The sequence below is a fragment of the Cantharellus anzutake genome (genome assembly GCF_015039405.1).
Source record: "Cantharellus anzutake strain C23 chromosome Unknown EI90scaffold_127, whole genome shotgun sequence".
Classification (NCBI taxonomy): Eukaryota; Fungi; Basidiomycota; class Agaricomycetes; order Cantharellales; family Hydnaceae; genus Cantharellus; species Cantharellus anzutake.
In genome coordinates, this window is record NW_024067077.1 from 69,790 (window position 1) to 87,947 (window position 18,158).

General features: G+C 48.5%; 7 protein-coding genes across 7 annotated transcripts; 6 read left to right on the plus strand and 1 right to left on the minus strand.

Annotated features, from left to right (window-relative positions):
• Positions 1 to 3,003: 3,003 nt before the first annotated feature.
• On the plus strand, positions 3,004 to 3,360 carry EI90DRAFT_2945776 (uncharacterized protein; the record flags this gene model as incomplete). Its single annotated transcript, XM_039055328.1, has 1 exon — positions 3,004 to 3,360. The coding sequence occupies one exon, from the start codon at positions 3,004 to 3,006 to the stop codon at positions 3,358 to 3,360; it is 357 nt and encodes a 118-aa protein (XP_038908965.1).
• Positions 3,361 to 3,739: 379 nt separating this feature from the next.
• Positions 3,740 to 5,217, plus strand: EI90DRAFT_3021746 (peptidase S8/S53 domain-containing protein; the record flags this gene model as incomplete). The annotated part of the gene is made up of 6 exons (XM_039057702.1): positions 3,740 to 3,784; positions 3,889 to 3,998; positions 4,049 to 4,152; positions 4,184 to 4,333; positions 4,422 to 4,477; positions 4,537 to 5,217. 6 exons carry the CDS (start codon positions 3,740 to 3,742, stop codon positions 5,215 to 5,217), a joined length of 1,146 nt encoding a protein of 381 aa, XP_038908966.1.
• A 1,984-nt stretch (positions 5,218 to 7,201) lies between these two features.
• EI90DRAFT_3134876 (uncharacterized protein) lies at positions 7,202 to 8,163 on the plus strand (the record flags this gene model as incomplete). Its single annotated transcript, XM_039064697.1, has 2 exons — positions 7,202 to 7,285; positions 7,507 to 8,163. 2 exons carry the CDS (start codon positions 7,202 to 7,204, stop codon positions 8,161 to 8,163), a joined length of 741 nt encoding a protein of 246 aa, XP_038908967.1.
• Positions 8,164 to 8,451: 288 nt separating this feature from the next.
• Positions 8,452 to 10,774, minus strand: EI90DRAFT_298135 (aspartic peptidase domain-containing protein). Its single transcript, XM_039055986.1, has 4 exons — positions 10,064 to 10,774; positions 8,986 to 9,973; positions 8,891 to 8,919; positions 8,452 to 8,814 (listed from the first exon to the last, which is right to left on the minus strand). The coding sequence occupies exons 1-4, from the start codon at positions 10,366 to 10,368 to the stop codon at positions 8,730 to 8,732; spliced, it is 1,407 nt and encodes a 468-aa protein (XP_038908968.1). The 5' UTR covers positions 10,369 to 10,774; the 3' UTR covers positions 8,452 to 8,729.
• A 1,030-nt stretch (positions 10,775 to 11,804) lies between these two features.
• Positions 11,805 to 12,183, plus strand: EI90DRAFT_2945874 (uncharacterized protein; the record flags this gene model as incomplete). The annotated part of the gene is made up of 2 exons (XM_039055329.1): positions 11,805 to 11,972; positions 12,037 to 12,183. The coding sequence occupies 2 exons, from the start codon at positions 11,805 to 11,807 to the stop codon at positions 12,181 to 12,183; spliced, it is 315 nt and encodes a 104-aa protein (XP_038908969.1).
• A 516-nt stretch (positions 12,184 to 12,699) lies between these two features.
• Positions 12,700 to 13,915, plus strand: EI90DRAFT_3159018 (uncharacterized protein). Its single transcript, XM_039066213.1, has one exon. The coding sequence runs from the start codon at positions 12,738 to 12,740 to the stop codon at positions 13,737 to 13,739; it is 1,002 nt and encodes a 333-aa protein (XP_038908970.1). The 5' UTR covers positions 12,700 to 12,737; the 3' UTR covers positions 13,740 to 13,915.
• Positions 13,916 to 14,863: 948 nt separating this feature from the next.
• EI90DRAFT_3293803 (WD40-repeat-containing domain protein) lies at positions 14,864 to 17,560 on the plus strand. Its single transcript, XM_039067402.1, has 12 exons — positions 14,864 to 14,977; positions 15,188 to 15,221; positions 15,250 to 15,454; positions 15,514 to 15,576; positions 15,640 to 15,668; positions 15,727 to 15,872; positions 15,968 to 16,050; positions 16,145 to 16,254; positions 16,331 to 16,444; positions 16,466 to 16,683; positions 16,770 to 16,851; positions 16,902 to 17,560. Exons 3-12 carry the CDS (start codon positions 15,261 to 15,263, stop codon positions 17,153 to 17,155), a joined length of 1,293 nt encoding a protein of 430 aa, XP_038908971.1. The 5' UTR covers positions 14,864 to 14,977; positions 15,188 to 15,221; positions 15,250 to 15,260; the 3' UTR covers positions 17,156 to 17,560.
• The last annotated feature ends 598 nt before the right edge of the window (positions 17,561 to 18,158 follow it).

An 18,158-nucleotide genomic window follows, 5' to 3' on the forward strand; every position in this document is an offset into this window, starting at 1 on the left:
GAGGCTTCGGTTCATTACCGGAGCCCTCGGACCCCCCTCTAGTTGAGCCCCGCCTGCATTTGGACTCACGCATTTATCCCCCTCTTCCATAACCGAACGGGTTTTTGACACTACCTCTGAACCTTCCAGACTACCTCCACCCCTTCTTCACTAACCTTGGAGCTCCCGTATTCCACAATCACCTCCACCTCCCTCGATGGTCACCACCCCCTCTTTTCAATATATCACCTACACCTCCCTAAGTATGGAGCCCCAAAGGCTTCCAGACAGCTCCAACATCCGCTAGCACACTCCTGCCTCTGCTGGGCAATTCACTTGCTTGCCCTGCAAGCTCACCTTCGGGCCTATCCCTCCTTTCCGTTTCTGGGTTATCGCCCACCAGTCCGCTAACCCCATAACCCAACTTGTCGGTAATATTCAATTGGCTAATGTTTAACTCCATTAGCTCCACTCCACTTGGCCCCATCATTCATGGGCCCACCCTCGCTGTAACTATATATATACTTAACTTGTACATAGGTTACACCTCAGTGATAAAATCGACTAGAGTTTATCCTCCTTTAGTTCTCGTTGCCAGTAAGTAAATTAGGCATGGACATGTAACTTGGCACAGTGCTCCTGGCTTGAGTCGCTGAGGCCAAAGCCCTCCGCCATGGAGACAACTCCTTTGTCTCGATCCAGTCTCTAACAAGTTCTCTCATTTCTATATGTTGTACCTTATTGTATATTACCTTACAGCTATTGTCACTAGAGCAAGCAGTTATTCTGTTAGATTTGGCACAGTTATCTAGGTTGAGACAGTTGTAAGAGGTTGTGAGCATGGTAACTTGCATAGTGCAATTGGCGACCCGTGAGAATCTGTGACCCAACTTTGCTGATTGATTGAATGGAATATCAATCAGCATCTTATGATAATTGATGCATGTATATACAATGAATTAAGTTTGTTTTCACATCGGTATAGACTGTTGTGCTTGCTGTACTGTTAGAACACTCAAATAGTGTAGCGTCTAATACCTGAGGCTTTGAATGGTGGGGTGGCGGTGTTTCCCGTTTAAGCACATTCATACCCCATCACCATCACCAATACATCACATGGCCACATGAGAAATGGGACACCACAGATGAGCAGCAAGCAAAGTTTCCATGATTGTTACAGGAATGGGTTCCAGGGAACCCAACCTGAGCCGTTCTGCTCACAGACAGAGGTGGCTGTGTAACCATTGAGGGGAGAGCAGGAGATCTGAGGCCAGGTGGGCTAACAGTAACTTGGCACTCCAAGGAGCGTACCGGCAGCGGGTATAGTGGGGGCTTCTTGAGGGAGCCACCTAACAGTCGGCTAGCGGTGACTTGGTGCTCATGTGAGTGTACCGGTAGCGTGGGTAGTTGGCACTCCTTGAGGGAGTAGCCCAGTGTTTGACTATCGGTTACTTGGCACTCAGGGGAGCGTACCAGTAGTGGGATTTGTTGGGACAGGCAGGTTGGTTGACCAGTGGGCGGTAGTGAGTGACCATGGGAATTTGGGCCTGCAGGTGCATGGCCAGGCATCCTGGGGCTGCCTGAGTCACTTCTCCCTCCCAAGAAGGGAGGAAGGGTTGTAGGACCCAGTAGGGTACTACAGGAAGGGTAGGAATGGGAGCTCAACCACCCAGTGGGGGGTGGGAACAGGAAGGGTGAGGTCCGGTGTCTGAGCACTCACCAGGCCATTGAGGTTTTCTCACAGATTGTAAGAATATCAATGTAGACATCGATATGGACCAAGTCAGATGTTACAGAGAAGGCTTACAGTGTTGGCACAATGGTGTGGTGTCACGACCCGGCGTTCCCTGGGGTCAGACGACCTCCTCCCCAACCTTCTCCCACGCCCGAACACTCCCTGCACACTCCGCTCGCCACCCATCACCGTCTCACCCCTTCCCACCACCTCTCCACAACCCCTCTCCTAATTGTCGTTGAATGACCTAGCGGCGCAGTGCACAGCAACCTGTTGTCCCATGTTTCACCGCACCTTGTTATCTCATGGCAAAGGTCATGTTTGACCTTTGCTGTCTTGAACACGTGCTTCTTGTTTGTTTTGCTCCTTCTTTTCTCCGCCCGCAATCTCCGTGAGATCTGGCAACTTATTCCCTATTCAGTTCCCTAGCACTTATATACAGCTTGTAACTAATGCTTGTACTGTAGTTCAAAATCAACTAGAAATTCACCCCTAAGCTTACTTCTGTTCCCTGTAAGACCTCCAACCTTCTGAAGTATCGGGACCACATCGAGAACGAGGCACAACGCTCCTCCTCAAGTCGTTGAAGCCAAAATCCCGGCTCACTTGCCTAAGTAGCCTCGGCCTCAAGATCAGTGGGGTTATCCCTCGCTAAAGCTCGGTCATGTGTAGGATGCCTGTACCACTAGCAGGCAACGTTCGGTCACCTACAGCTACCATCGGCAAAGCTTCCCACGGTTCTGACATGTGGCAGTTACAATCGCAGTACAAGGTTTTGTGGGTTATGTATTCGATAAGGAAAGACATTTTTCGGCATCTGCCTTACACATCATATGACTTCTAACTATCTAATATAAAAGTCACAATGGTCAAGGGAAGTCCCTTGAAACTCAACAAATTCCCCAGCCAGCACCAAAACCCAGTGGAAAAGCTTGGCATGGGGTTTGACAATGAAATAAAGGTGCAGGGACCAAAGGTTTGATTGTTCATAGTCACGGACCATAAGATTCTAGGCCCATTCCTATAGCAGCGATGCTTCCTTTGTCCATGTGAATGATCGCAATTTTGGTTCACATGACCCAATATGTTATTTGACAGTATCCTGTACTGACATGACCAACAGCCAGTCACACATCACACGAAGGTCTTGGATTGAATTAAACATCAACACAACTGAATTGATTGGGTGCCTCCGGCAATTGCCGGAGGCCGTGGGAACCGGTTGTTGGTCGTGTGAGTACAGTAGTATGAATTTATTGTTATATAGTATGAGTTGATCGCCGACGCGAATGCCCACCACCCACGAGCCAAAGAAGATTTTGTTTGCACTGTCTACTATCATTCACTGCACCATCCCATCAAATGCCATATCCAAAAATACCGAGCCCGAAACCATTCTTTTTGGTGTCATTGCCACTTGTGATACCCAGGGACACGATGCTACGCTAGAGCCGACTTATTTTAGAAGTTTGACGCCATATATTGAAATCGTGGACTTGGCTGCAATCTGCGCAGTGGTGGGTCGCATCCAAATTGGCACCGCAAATCCTCAATGGGCGATAGTTGACCGGAGTGGTTCCTGGGCTCGCACCGCTTTCATAGATGACTTACTAACTCCAGATGCTCTCCAACAAGACGAACTCTGACGAGAATCCATTGTGTATGCTTAGGATACCTAACTCTAAGTCAAATTTACATCTAGCTTCCGAATTGCAACTTTTTGTCTGGGTCTACCATAAGATAAAAATCCGGCTTTGTTCCAACTCCAGCGAACCGTGGAACCGGTCTGTAAAAGATCAGGATAAAAATCCCATTCCACTCACCCCGAAGCAAGCTGAAGGTGGCAGTCCGCGAAGTTACATGATAACCGACAATGTTTTGTTTCCAATAATCGCACAACGGTCAGGACCCTTCGCAAAATCCTGACCTATCACGTTACAATCACTAGCTTCTCTCAGTGCCTTCCATGGCCCGCGACTATTTCGTCAGGCTGATCGGGCTCAAATTGTCCATTGAGTAGCGGTGATGCAGCTGTTAGAGGCTTCACCGACACATAGACCAGGTTTTGAGGTATGCCGTCAGCCATCAGGTTGTATATTGTGCTGATACACTACATAAGGCTCTTTGGACATCCTCTCAGTCTTCCCTGTGCTCTTACCTGTTGGCCAATGAAGTTCTCAACCACCGTCATTTCCATCGCTATATTGGTTTCCACCACCACAACAGCCCTTGCTGCCTCCGTTCGTACGCCGAAGGGCCCAGTAAAGCCTGACTCGTACATTATGTATGTCCCACACACAGGCATAGCATAATACTGGCCGACTCATTACTTAGTGTGCTGAAATCCGGTGAAAATGTGGAACGTCATATCGAGGATATTGGTCGGATATCCGCCCGAAGCCCTGGGTCAAAATTTTTACCCACCTACCGGTATGAAAGTAAGTTGATATTGGGGAATTTCCCCCGAAGATAGGCTAACTTTCGTAGTCCTGAATGGCTACTCCGCATACGCAACTGGAGCAACCCTTACTCACATTCTCAGTTGCCCCGAAGTTGACTACATCGAAGCTGACGGCATAACATCCATTTGCGATGACCTCCATGAAGCAAATGAGGGGGGTGCGACAGAATTCAACGATGTCCCAGTCGAAATAAGGGATTACTCAGGTCACCGCGACGGATTTGGAGTGGATATTTTTTTTGTTAGATACGGGTATCAAGACTGATGCACCCTACTTTGAGGGAAATGCATTTTTGGGTACTGTGCGTATCCCTTGCGCAATCTGTCATATATGTTCACTCATACCAGTTTGCGAGTGCAGCCCTTTGGTTACCCCAACAGCCGGGATGAGCACGGTCATGGCACAGCGATCGCCGCGAGAGTAGTGGGGAACGGGTTTGGTATGGCGACTGCGGCCAATATTGTTGCGGTTAAGGTTCTCTCCGATCAAGGCGTGGGATTTGCAACCGACCTAATCGCAGGCATCATCTACGCTTTCGCACAATTTCAATTGACTGGTCGTCATTCCATGGCTTTGGTAATCCCCAACTTCCGTGGCGATTCGGCCGTTGATGCAGCTGTCAGAGCTGTCATCTCCCTTGGTTTGCACGTTGTAGTCGCTGCAGGGAACAATGGGGAGGATGCAGTGATGTGGAGTCCTGCATCCGTTGTTCAAGCTATCACCATTGGCGCTATCGATTGTTCAAACAAGATGGCATCGTTCTCCAACCACGGATTTCTCGTCGATGCTTTCGCCCCGGGGGTTGATATTGCATGTCCTTCGATCCACGGCCCGGACCCGTGGGCGACCACGCTTCAGAGCGGCACTGGTTTGTCAGCCGCGCACGCCACGGCTGAGTTAGCCATTGCTTTAGGTCACAACCCTAATCCAGTGTCTCCTACCGACCTGAGCGCTGCCCTAACGGGCCATGCTGTCGGGGACGTTACGGGGCAGCCAAAGGGAACTACGAAGTTGAGGACACAACTTTGGTGGCAGTGGTAGTTCTGATTCTATTGGAGTAGAACAGTGTTGCATGACCTGCTTCACAGTCTTTCCCCCTTACTTCGCCCGCTTCTTGTACTCAGTCAATTATGTGTTTGCTGTTAATTCCATTCGGCCCAAATTCCTGCTACTCTGTTCCAGGTCCTGCAAACTTTTCGGTCTCCATCACTGAGCAACTTTCTCCACTTATACCGGACAATAAGGGTGCCAAAGTTCATGGTGAACCGGTTCTAACCGTGAACCGAATCCTCCATTCGGAACTAGTTTTTTGGTTCAGGTTTCTAACTCTGTGAAGTGGGTTCTAACCGAACCTAGGACTCATAGCAGATTGGGTGGGATCAAATTCGGATCAGAGTGGTGGGGCCCAACTGGGTACCCATTTTGTGTTGCTAGTAAGCCTACCAGAATGGCTGCGCCGCCCTGACCTTTGCTTGTGATGGGGATTTTTACATAGTCAAATCACCTTGCTCAGCCGGGGGCGGGGCCCAATTGGGTTCCCCTGCTGGCCCCCCATTACATGTTTCTGTGATTCCACTGTCACGTTTCATCAAATTTCCTTTCAGCTCAAGGTCATAATTATAACGGGTCACGCGTAGTTTGCTGCGCATTTGCCAATACACTCTGGGCCACTCACTGTGTTTAAGCCAAAAATTTCCACAGCCCTTTCCGCGATGGAAAATCAAAGCCTGTTTATCCAACAGCGGAAATGTCGATGGAAAATTGATGCGTGCTGTCCGACAGTGGAAATGGCGGGGAAACCATGTGTCCCCAATTTCTCCATGCAATCCGCCCGCTTTCCCTCAAGACTTTGCATCAAATCCTCTGATAAATCACCTGGGCAACGCGTCTGTGTTATTTGTTGGCATTTGTTTGTAAATGTTGTTGTTCCCTTTCGATGTTCAACTTAGCTGGAACGGAACATCCAAAGGGGGCATGGTGTACTTGCTCTTTCGCTGCGAACTCAGCAGGCTCTGGCTGGACTTCTACTCTGGGTTACTTGGGTTGTCATATCTTTCGTGGCTCTCTGTGCCATTATTCTAGATGTACGGGGTTGGACACATTATGTTCAACATCCAGGGCCATCTTGTGGTCTCTTCTCTAGTGGACTAGTCTCTGAGTCCATTGAGCTAATCTCTGGCGGTTTGTCCTGTGGACTCTTCAACCCTGCTTGCTATGTGGGTTTTTGCTCTATGGTTCACCAATGAGTTATGCATTGCCATCTGTACCAGGACAGCGTTGGGTTGATATCTTCGTATGTTCATCTGTTCTCCAACCATCTGGTATATAGGACTCCCACTAACAAGTACCACCTTATCCAGTGTTCTCCCCTCTCTCCCTCTCGCTTCGGGCGATGATATGATGTATATTCACTTCCCAACTCCCCATGTCTTATTAATTGTACTTGTTGTCTGCCACAAAACTGATGCTAGATAACGCTACAGTTGTGTGTGAAGGTGTGGAAGGTGTGGAAGGAAATTTCTAGTTTGTTTTCTTGTATGTACATCGAGAAATATATATGTGCTTTCCAGACGTGGATTGGACAAGAAAATCAATATAATGGATTATCAGCCACCACCAAATCCCCATCATTTCCCGGCCTCAACCATGGTAAAGTGACGCTCAATCCGCCAGCGGACAGAACCAATATCCGCTGTGGGAAATTGCGTGGAAATCCGGTTATCCCCACCATTTCCACAGCGGAAATTTTTGGCTTAAACGCAGTGACTTTGGCCGTCTCCCGCTACAACCCTAGTACCTGATTAGCTCTGTTGGAAACTGTGCTTTCCAGATGTGGATTACTTAGATTGGAAATCAATATTGATATATTAACAGCCACCCCCAAATCCCCGTTATTTCCTGCCCAGTAAGTCGACCCCAATCTGCTGGCGGACAGAGCGAATATCCGAAATGGGAAATGTCGCGGAAATCGCATTGTCCCCGTGTAATCAGGATCGAACAACACCACAATTGGCTACATCGCTCAATGGTCTATATTCCACTCTCTCTAAACTTCGGATGGCATTCCGAGGCGCTCCCTTTCATTGAAGAAAGCGCGAAACTCGCGCCAGTTAGTTGCTGTACGTTCATATACACCAGGTTTGGCTGCATCGTTCAACTATCTATCCAGTGCTCTTTCCAAACTCGGCCGGCACTCTGGAGCGCTTCCAAATTTGTTGAAAAAATGTCAACCTCTACCGTCAGCTAGTTGCAATTCATCCGGGGTCGTCTTTGGGTGTGTGACTCACAAATCGATACTTGGACGGCTCTCCGAGGCTTTCATTCATTGAGGAACGCATCAAACTAAGGCGCCAGCTAGTCTCCGTTCATCCAGGGTCATACATTCCAGATTTGGCTGCATCGCTCGATAAGCTGTCTTCACCCTTGACACACTCGGACGGCTCTCCGAAGCGCTCTCGTTTATTGAATGGGTCAAGCTCCGGCGCGAGCTTGTTACAGTCCGACGCTCCGAAGCGCTCTCATTTAAGTTGTCAAACTCCGGCGCCAGCTAGCCACAGTTCATCCAGGATCACACACACGATATTTGGTTATCTCACTCATCAAACTCTCTGGCGCCCTCTCCAAACTTGGACGGCACACAGAAGCACGTTCGTTGGAGACAGCGTCAGCCAGTCGCCGCTTGTCTGGCATCATATACAGACGATTGAGGAAAGCGTCGAGCTCTGGCGCCAACTTGTTGTACTTGGTCTTGAGTTGTATACACCGAAACTGGCACGATCCCTCTACAACTTACACTCCGCTCTCTCCGATCTCGAATGGGATTCCGAGGCACTCCCGTATATTGAAGAGTGCGTCGGACTTTATCGCCAGCTGGATGCTGCTCGTCCGGGATCAAACACATTATATTTGGACATATCACTTGACGATCTACGCAACACCCTGTCCAATCTCGGACGCGATTCCGAAGCATCGATGGTCGGTCGTTGAACGCATACATTATGTTACCACCCTTCTTCCTTTGTGCGCATGCGGCAGGCAAGAACCCGATGGTGGGTTCGAAACGAAAGAATTAATGGAAGAGGTGTATGGTTAGGCATCCGGCGTCGATTTTTCTTCCACAACGGACGATTCCAATGTTTAAAAGTTCGAATATTGGGATCGTTCACGTCGCGTCCTTAAATCACTCGGCCGCCTCATAGGCCTCCTATCAACCAAGTCGAGACGCGACCCTATCTCGGACTTTGGAAACGATCTTCAATCAGTATTCGTCAACACAGCGTGGATTTTCTTGCCGGAACTTCAAACCTTTGGTTCAATTGCCAGGTGGGCGCGCATCACGACTGTCGTATCGCATAACCCTGCAACTACTTTTTCCATCCTAGTGCTTACCTGACTTTTGCTCTCAGTTACACCTCGGACAACCAGGGTTAGGTGGAACAAAGCGGTTACATTCCATTATTGTGTATAAGGGCCACCGAATTCATGTATGGGTATCCGAAGAAGTGCGCATCGTAAATACACCTTAATTAGAGCACCATCCCATCCCTCCCTCATCAATAAGGGGCTCGCTGAGAAAGCGTTATTTGGTTCGAATGGATGTTGTATGTAGAGACGACGTTATGGAGAAACACATCCCCACTAGGGAAAAGGTAAAAAAAAAAAAAGAGTTGATCTGAGCAGTTTTGTTCTAGTGAGTGAGTGAGTGAGGACCTACAGGACGAACGTGTTTCCAGGACCTCCATCCTTGAATACCCCACGTTGAAAAGTTTCTTTTCATTGGTGTGCTTAACGCCAGTAGGAACCACATACCTGAGTACCAGATATACAAATATCCTCGCCGTTCCCATCCTTTGATCCAGTGGGAACAACCTGGTCCCTTGCATCAATGCTGAAAGCCTTGCTCCCGATTTTTACCGAGAACTCTGGAACTTTTGCGTTGCAATGGACATAATATACCCCGTCGCTAGCCACGTACGTAGCCGGTGGGGAGAATTTGGAGTTGTATGCCCTTGCGATATGGGTGGGGAGGAAGTTGAGTGTAGTCCCCGTATCAAGAATCGTAGCGTTGGAGCTGGTCTTAAGGGCAGATGAACCCGGGAAGATGTACGAGTCGATCTCGACCGTCCAGAAGAAATACTTGGGCGTTCCTTGGGTATCAACTAAAACAGGAACCGTAACGGTGGGATAGGTTGTGGGGACTGGAACGTAACCACCGAATCCCAAGTATCCCAATTTCGGATCATAGGTGGGACTTGACCTGGCGGAAAATGTGCCGCGGTTAAGTGCGATAGAGAAGTCTAAAAATCGTCGATTTCCCATCAGCACGCGCAAGACATGAACAATTGCAACATCATTGCTACGACGGAGGCCCGACAACCGATACTTACAAGGATGAGGAACCGCACTTTGTTTGACGGCCGAGAAGAATAACGGGTCATAAATAACTTGATCCCCAGTCTTCCTATCGTGGACGCTAGTGAGGCCTGGATATGCAAGGCCCAGGAGACCTGTGTTGATTTCGTCGCCGTGCCACGACGCATGCGTGACAAGACCAATCTCCTGATGCGTCACGGTCATCCCGCCAACCGACACAGTATCGTATCCAACATTGCCAACCATAAAACCACCATCACTATATGAAATGTTGAAATCGACGTCGGCATACGGCTCGAACGTAGAAGACTTGGACGGGTCAAATCCTTCGCTACCAAATCCGCATTCAGACGGAGATTGGGACTCTCCGCCGCTCGTCATGTTGAAGCATTTGAAGCCTTTCATGGCAACCCAAGTGTCGGAACTGTTTTTTTTTTTTAAATTAAAAAAAAAAAAGAAAAACAATGAACACAGATTCGCTCCTTCGGGAACTACGCGTGCTAAGTGGACTTGCCTTCCAGTGTCAACGATAAGGGAGAAATTCTGTCCTCCAATAGTGACGTTCGCTAGGTACTCCTGATCGAGACTGGATCCAGCTAAGCTAGTCGTCCAAAAATGGTCCGGTAAATTGCGGCAGATTCCCTCAACAAGCTGTTTCTTATACATAGACCGAGGCTGAGAGACTAGGGGAAGCAATTTGCTTGCGGGAGGAATGATGGAGTCCAGGGAAGCACTAGGAGATGATGCACGGACAAGCTCCGAGTCGGTTGGGCTCGCAGCGACAAATGTGGCGAGGAGCAAGACGGTGAGCAAAACCATCGTTGCGGAAGGCGGGATCACTAGTAACTAGGCGTGCTAACCATTGGGGAGGTGGGGGACTGTTTTTGTAGTCCTCCACAGCAAGGACTGGTAGGGTGGGTGCCAAGCAGAACGCGTCAACATCCCACAGGCTCAGGGTCGAAAGGCGTCAGCATCAATATGGCACCAAGTGGAGCCATGGCTGAGATGTAAATGATGTAATGATGTGTCAATCTGTCTGACGAGCGACCGTGGGAAGTTCGATCCATTCCCACCCGGAAATTAGGAAGACTGGACTTTTTTTTTTGGTGGAACCGCCCGTAGCTTTCGCTGGGTATGTAGGTTAACTACCTGGGGGTTTGAAGGTGGGGTATCCCCGGGGAAGAGGTATTTGCTAGAGTCTGGGTTTCTTGTTTGGTTTGCGTTGGGGCTGCTTCGTGAGACTCCACCGCGGTTTACTTACGCACTAATTCGGGACGTCCCGTGAGTGTGGCTTTTAGCCAGTTCTCAGGTAGTCTGCACTTCCACTCAGTAGGTTTGAGCACTAATTTTTCCGGGAGGGCTTTGGTGCCGTGGGAAGACTGGACTTTGATCAATCCTATCATTACACGCTTGCATTTTGGACACTCTTGGTATTGGAAACGTAGCGTAGGACGCTCGGTTTCGTGATTTGTGGACTTTCTTTGATGACCTAGCTGTCACGAACCTATAAAAAGGCAATTCAACTCGGCAAGGTGAGCAGTTGCAGCGCTCATCGATGCCTCGACTTCAAACAACTTTTGGGACTGCAGCTCTTTATCGCCAGTGATGTCGTCGTGCAACTTTGAGGGGAATTACATTGTCATCGGGGGTTGTGCAATCAAGGGCTCGGAGATACAACTCAGAAGCTGTCCAGGATGTTCCTCTCTCCTCTTTAATAGGCTCGTTCTTCTGACGAAACGCGCTTCCACTTTCCATTCAATAATTTGATAAATGTCTCGATTACTCTTAGCCGCTCCGAAAGATTTCGCCACTTTGCCCATTGTCGCGAAAGAACTACCCCCCTTCACGCTCTCTCATAACAAATCCTAAACGATGAAAGCTTACTGGCAAGCTTCAAAGATCTGTCTGAGGATGATGCTGTTCACATTTTCATGCGTTTCGATTGGCACACTGGGTTTAACGAAGAATCTTTTGCTCAAAAGCCCCGAGGCGCAACGCCCACTCCCTGGTGGTCCCGTTGCTTTAGAGACACTGAGGATCTTTGCTGGCCGATTTCACCTCAGAACTAGGAGCCAGAGATAGACAGGATCGCAGCGGAAAGAGTCTACAAAACCCGAGATATCATTAATAAGATTCTACATGAGGTCAAGCTAGCTCAAAACGAGTGGGTATTTCTCGCATATATTTTGCGTGTTGTTACGATGTTGAAGGCTCATTTTTGGGTGGTGATCGCTCAAGACATCTACACGAAGATCATGTTGCACTGGCTCCACATACATCAAACTCCCCTGCTAGAGTTGAAGTCGGACGCCCGGATCAGGATCCATGTCTTTCCTGGCGATTTGTTGGTCCTTCCAGCAGGTATTTACCACCGCTTCACACTGGATGAAAGCAATGCCATCAAAACATTGCGCCTTTTCAAGGTGAGAGAATCCAAGGATTTTTGCGATGGACGTGTATGACGACTGCTGAGTCTAATAACGATAGGATGAACCAAAGTGGACCGATTTGAGGACACAGATATCAATCCCTTCGGGGTCAAATACGTTCAGGATGAGCTTCTGTGCTGCCAGAATGACTGTAGAAACTATTACTTGCAAACTGAGAATTGTATATGCATCGCCTACCTCTTAAGTAACGAATCAATCGACGTATGATCAAGCCCCGGTTCTTTCGCGTGCGCGCGCTCCTCCAATAAGTTCCCTTCCTCTGATATTCTATCCCGAATAACAAGAACCTGAGCATAGACGGATCATACTCCACGCAGTAGCGTCTGGACGTTTATGACGGAAGATAAGATAATACTGGTGTGAGAGGACGCACAAAAATTCTCACATATAACTGATCATACGTCATTGACACCAAACACAGATGAGTGGCTCGAAGAGGGGAGTTCGTGGCCCTGGCATGACTTAGAAGACCGTCGTCCAGCGTTGCGACACTCGAAGATCGAGAGGGAACAACTTCAATTTTACATATTGCTGTCAAACTGGGTTCGACGCTGAGGAAAAGCGTATTGGACCCTACAAATAGGGCGAATAAAAGCGCGAGAGGCGCTTTAGCAACCCGAGCTCGGGGATCGAGCCGAGCCCCTTTCAAGGGTGGCCAAGAGAAGCTTATGATTGTGGGAATTTGAATACTTACATAACGCAGTTCATCCTTTTTGGCGCTTAAAAAAAGAAAAAGAAATGGTTTATTGGCTTGATGGCCGAGACCTCCCTTTGAAAGAAATCCTTCCACGTCGGCCCCAGTACTACGTCTCCGTTTCGCGCGACGAGGAACTCAGGGATGTGGTTCGTGCTGTTAGGACGCAAGCGAATAATCTTCGAAACGCGATTAGCAATAACGACTATTTGCAATGGTTGACGTCGGCGAGGGAATACATAGAGTGGGTCGTCTGGGTCTCGCGACGATATGCACTTTGGGGTTACGAGGATAAGGTCAAGGGGTTCAGTACCTGCGTCGAGGTCTTTTCATGGCTGGACAACATCCAATCCAATTGGTCCGCACGTATCTCCAAAGAAACGTTTGACATTGCTCGTCAACGTTATACCGCATCCTTACCCATCGGTACTGTTTCCCCTCCATCTATGCGCACTAAATCTTTACCCAAGGCTACGGAGTGGGAGCAGGAGCGTGAACGCGAACATGACGGCGAGCCCGTTCCTGATACTCCTGCCGCACTTCCATCATCATCATCCTCATCCCCTCCAAAACCAATGGAGACACCAAAAAAGCCCTCAAAGGCTGGTCATAGACGCTCCTCCTCCACTCCTTGCGCAGATGCTCCGAAATCCTCACCAGAAAGGATAAAGATTCCTGTTACGAAAGCATCAATCCACGCAGTCCCTCGACGTCGTTCAACTTCAACTCATCCTGGAGAGAAATCCTCCACTTCCAGACCCTTTTCTCTATCGCCCCTCGAAGAAGCCGAGACTTCAAAAAAGGAAAAATTCCACAAACGGCGTTCCAAAGACCTTCCACTACCACAACAACCAACAACGGACCTCTCTCCAACGTCCCCATCAGCTCCATCAGATAAGAAGAAGAGACTGGAGCGTGCGTCGTCGTCCAAATCGCCTCAGGAAATCTCAGCAGCGCGGAAATCGAGAACTGTTCTACGTATGCCTGGGTATCGCGTTGTAACTGGGGATGGCGGTGATGACGAGATTCTAGTGCTGAGGATGTAGGAAGTGCGAAGGGGAAAAGAGTGTGAGGGAGAAAGAGAGAGAGGGGTGAGGGAGGTGATTTTATATTCGGCTATTTACATAAGGGGTTTTTCATGATCAGGGCTTTGTTTCCACCGTCATAATTGTTGCAGTAATCATGCATATAATTCCAGGGCCAAATTCATAGCTAATACAAGATATTCATGATGCGATTCTCCCCCCTCCTTACTGAGCTAACTTTCCGGAACGTAACTATTGGCCATGCTTAATGTCACTGGCTCGTCGATCGTACCTGAGCTCAGACCACAGCATGAAACACCGACCCCCCGCGAAATTAACATTCTACTGAAAACTGCACGGCTGCATGTGGTCATTGAACCATTTGAAGGCAGAGCGATCGTATAGTGACCATGGGCCGTGGGACGAGGAGGACGTAAGAGCAACTCGTCGCCTACGGACACAGGAGTCCAGGGTGAGAAATAGAATTTTATTTCGAAACCAGCTGGATCTAAAAACACGCTCTGGGAGTGAACCGTTATCGGATCCGCTCGCGGTGGTATCTGAGACCCAATCGATTTGGTCGGGGTTTTGCCGTAACTGCCTTGCACGCGATCGATTCTCGTGTAATTCACAACCCAATGAAATCTCGACAAGCGTAATGGGTACCTCCAGAGTTCAATGTCCAGTATATATAATGTTATGCCAGCATTGTGTGTGAACTGTTGTTCCCATTGGCGGTGGCTATTCGGAATCCACAGTAGTAAATACATGATTTCGCGCTTGAGTATAATAAACCTCAACTAGTTTTCGCAGCTCAAGCGGATAGCGCATCGAGAGCCCCAGAAGTATTTCCGAACTATTGCCCGAATGGCCGCCGGTTCTCGTTAGGCAGGACTCCAGCCTCTATGACTTCACTCCTTCCTCGAGCTAACTTTTGATGGCTCCGGCTAGGAGCTGGATAACCAGGTAGGAATCAAGCACGTTGTCAGCATGCTCGTGGTTGGAGTTCGAGTCAGTTGGGTTGTCGGGGGTTCCGCAGCCGTTCGATTCTTATATAACCCACAAGCAGTAATCGAATAGCATGACCCCAAGCTGTCCAAGTCTGCAGGGATAGAGTCTCCGCTTGCGTGGGTATCTCCAGAGTCCGATATCCAGTATGAGTCTCAGTTAGGTTTTCGCAGCTCAAGCTGATATCGCGATGGGGCTTCGGGAGCCCCAGCTAGCAGCAACCCTCCCCCTGGAACTTTATCGATCGGCAAAAAGGGGTAATTGGCGCGGCCGAGCCTCTGCCGGTTCTTTTCCCCCTCCCACACTCTTGGTTAGGAGCTCGAGATTTTTTTTTTCCAGAGTTCCGTCATACAGTAATTGTTAGAGCGTCATGGATACAATCCAGATTCATGGCTACTGTAATACATAAACTCCCAACAATCCAACAATATTATTCCTGACACAATGACATGATCGATCGCTCTTGAACCAAACATGTGACTATCCAACGCCAATTGAATCGGATTGTTAGTCCCCACGTTGTCAGCACAGTGAATGGATGAACAGTGTCACCCTACCCAAGTCACTGAAATCCCTGGGGATATCGTACCCACTTGGGTACCTCCAGAATTCAACCTTCAGCGTGACCCTCAACTCCCTTTCGCAGCTCAAGCCGACAGTGCTTTGAGAGCCCCAGCAGCACTGGCATTGGCAGCAGCCCCTCCGAACTTTTATCGATCAGCAAAGTGGTACGCCTTTTGGTTGGCCACCATCCCCTTCATTCTGAGAGTAACTGTTTTTTTGGTAGGTCCCCGGATGGTTCGTGCGCGTTAACTGCAGACGAATCCATAACGTGTAGAATCCACAGGCTGTGAATTGTTCTTCCTTCACATACAGCACTGAGTTGAATATCTGACCACTTGTTCGCGTTTAGCAAAGCTACCGATGGAGTGACTTCATTAGGTTCGACTATTGTCTCTTTCTTTACCCTATTCCTTATTTTTGAAAATTATCATCGCAGATACAACATGTACTCTTCCCCAACCGGCTCCCATTCTGGATGGAGTATGGTACCCAGGAGCATCGATACAAAGCCCCGAAACCTTCTGCTTCGTGGCGTCCGTTCGGAACTGCCCCGTGAAACTTCTTGACGCCTCATCCGGTAGGGTATATCGATTCTTTTCTCTGTCCCCCCCCCGGAATGTGTTACCATCACGAAAAACTCAGCACTTACTCGAATCCCCCCCCTCCCGGATTAGTAGTTACGAGCTTCGTATCGAATCGTGGATCATCGTGAACGCTTCGTCGCGCCTCACAGTATGGCATTCGATCCTACGATGACAAAGTATGTTTCTTGTTCGTCACAAAAATTCATTCGCTCCGTGGGTCCGTTTGGGGGGCGGGAAGGGGACTCTCTAATGCCTAATCTAATTTTTAAGGTTATACTGCGGCTGCGTCGACTTTATCGAAATATTTGACCTTCAGCAACCTGGGGATGGCGTTCGTCTCGCTACCACCCCATCAAAGAAGAGTCGCGACGGCTTGAAAGGTATGGATTAAAGAGTTTTATGTAGGCAAAAAAAAAAAAAACACGGTTAACGCAACGTGTATCCATCCATATAAAGGCATCATCTCAGCTATATCCTTCTGTTCCGATTATAGTGGTCTCTACGCTGCTGCAACTTACTCCACAACACCCAACGCTATCGCCTTATTCGATCCAGAAGTAGGCGAAAGTGGTACGCTCACTCATTTCCTAGGGGACGTACGACCAGGTGGCGTCACCCAACTCCTTTTCCACCCTACTCAGCCGCACATCTTGTTCGCTGCGTCTAGGAGAAGTCCCGTCGTTCAAGTGTGGGATTTGCGAAATCCGTTATGCGTTGCTGCGGAGTTGGATCGATGGACGAGTGAAGGGAAGCTGACGAATCAGAGGTTGAAGTTCGATGTGGATTTGGGGGGAAGTGGCTTGCAGCTGGTGATGAGGTATTGTGTTGTCTTTTCTTTTTCTTTTTTCTATAGATCGTGCATAGTGATTTTCTTGCTAACTTGTTTCCTCGTTAGGCTGGTTGGCTCTCCATATTTGACGTATCCAATGGATTAAGTTTCAATACTGAACCTGTTTTGAAGTTCAGGGCTCACAATGGTGAGTAGAACGGAACGTTTGCGCAGATTGATTTTTGACACATGCTGCAGATGCTATTGGATCAGTGTCATTCCATCCTATTCAATCCTTGGCGTTAACGGTATCAGGCTCGCGACATTTCGACGTTACATCTCCGGCGTTACCCCCTTCCAGGCCAGCTAGTACTACAGATATGACATCCGACTCTGGGAGTGACTCTAGCCTCGATGAGGAACTTGAGAACAATGGAATTATAGTTCATGATCCTACTATCAAGCTCTGGAACTTCTCTCCTCAGTCAACCATCCCGCATTCTCCAAAGTAATGCAAGAATATTATCACTATACGTACGCTTGGATAAAATCAAGTGAATGTAAAAAAAGGGCACCATAATTATCCAAAAAATGCAATATAAGATCATCATGAATCAAATGAAGGCCAAAGACCAGTGCAGAGAAATGGGGTATCAAGCTGGTGAGATTTCATTCTAGTCACTGGCTCAAGGAGATTGGGTCTCCAGAAGGGGAGTGGTGGGAGAAGCATGAGGAGTAGCGGTTTAGATTTGTTCATATTCACTTCATTCATTTTATATTACCTATATTGCTTTTGATGTCAGTTTATTTCCATCACTTTCCTTTCTGTTCTGTGGCCCCATGGACTATTCATTCCTGGACACATGGATTTTCACTTATAGTCCACTGTTTTTCCTTGTATGATACAGAGAACTTCCCCCCTCAGAAGAGGCCTCCCAATTTGCAGTGTCCCTTTGTCTAGAAGATCAGCCATGCCAGAGCATGTCCAGAGAGCAGCCTAGGACTCCTGATGATTGTCCAGAGTGACCAGGAGTGGGTGTTTGTTTTCAGAGATTTTTGTTGATTGTCAGCAGCACCAGGACCATGGCACATTGCCACCCCCCATCACCGACCCTATCCCAGTGCTAGTCCCCCATGTTCTTGTCAGACCCAAGTGCTCCTTGAGCCCAGTTACAATGTGCTGGAATTGAAGAAGTGAAGTATTTACATGTGATTGACACAATTGTTCATGGCCTCAACCCTGCAATTGTCACAGATGATCACCCTAGATGGTCAATCTCTGCTGACAACCTCATCGATCCTGCACCTTGCATCCTTGGAGACATCTTTGCCACATTGACTCATGGTCGATTGTGTAGCCTCCACCTGAACTGACTCGCTGTGTGCTGATGCCAATGCATTGCTGGCTGCAGTTCACTCACACTTCCTGTTCCCTGCTGGCCATGTCAACCCCATTCCCCACACTGGCCACACAATTCTGTGACTCTGGCAACCTCTTTTGACTTTGGCCCCCCA

Coding starts and splice junctions, on each gene's coding strand:
- EI90DRAFT_298135 (XM_039055986.1), bottom strand. CDS start 10,368: ATGGTTTTGCTCACCGTCTTGCTCCTCGCCACATTTGTCGCTGCGAGC. Junction 8,920..8,985: donor TTTGTATATCTGGTACTCAG/GTATGTGGTTCC, acceptor GGGGTATTCAAG/GATGGAGGTCCTGGAAACAC. Junction 8,815..8,890: donor CCTGGAAACACGTTCGTCCT/GTAGGTCCTCAC, acceptor CCTTTTCCCTAG/TGGGGATGTGTTTCTCCATA.
- EI90DRAFT_3159018 (XM_039066213.1), top strand. CDS start 12,738: ATGGTTTATTGGCTTGATGGCCGAGACCTCCCTTTGAAAGAAATCCTT.
- EI90DRAFT_3293803 (XM_039067402.1), top strand. CDS start 15,261: ATGGATGAACAGTGTCACCCTACCCAAGTCACTGAAATCCCTGGGGAT. Junction 15,455..15,513: donor TTTTATCGATCAGCAAAGTG/GTACGCCTTTTG, acceptor TTTTTTTGGTAG/GTCCCCGGATGGTTCGTGCG. Junction 15,873..15,967: donor TTGACGCCTCATCCGGTAGG/GTATATCGATTC, acceptor CCGGATTAGTAG/TTACGAGCTTCGTATCGAAT.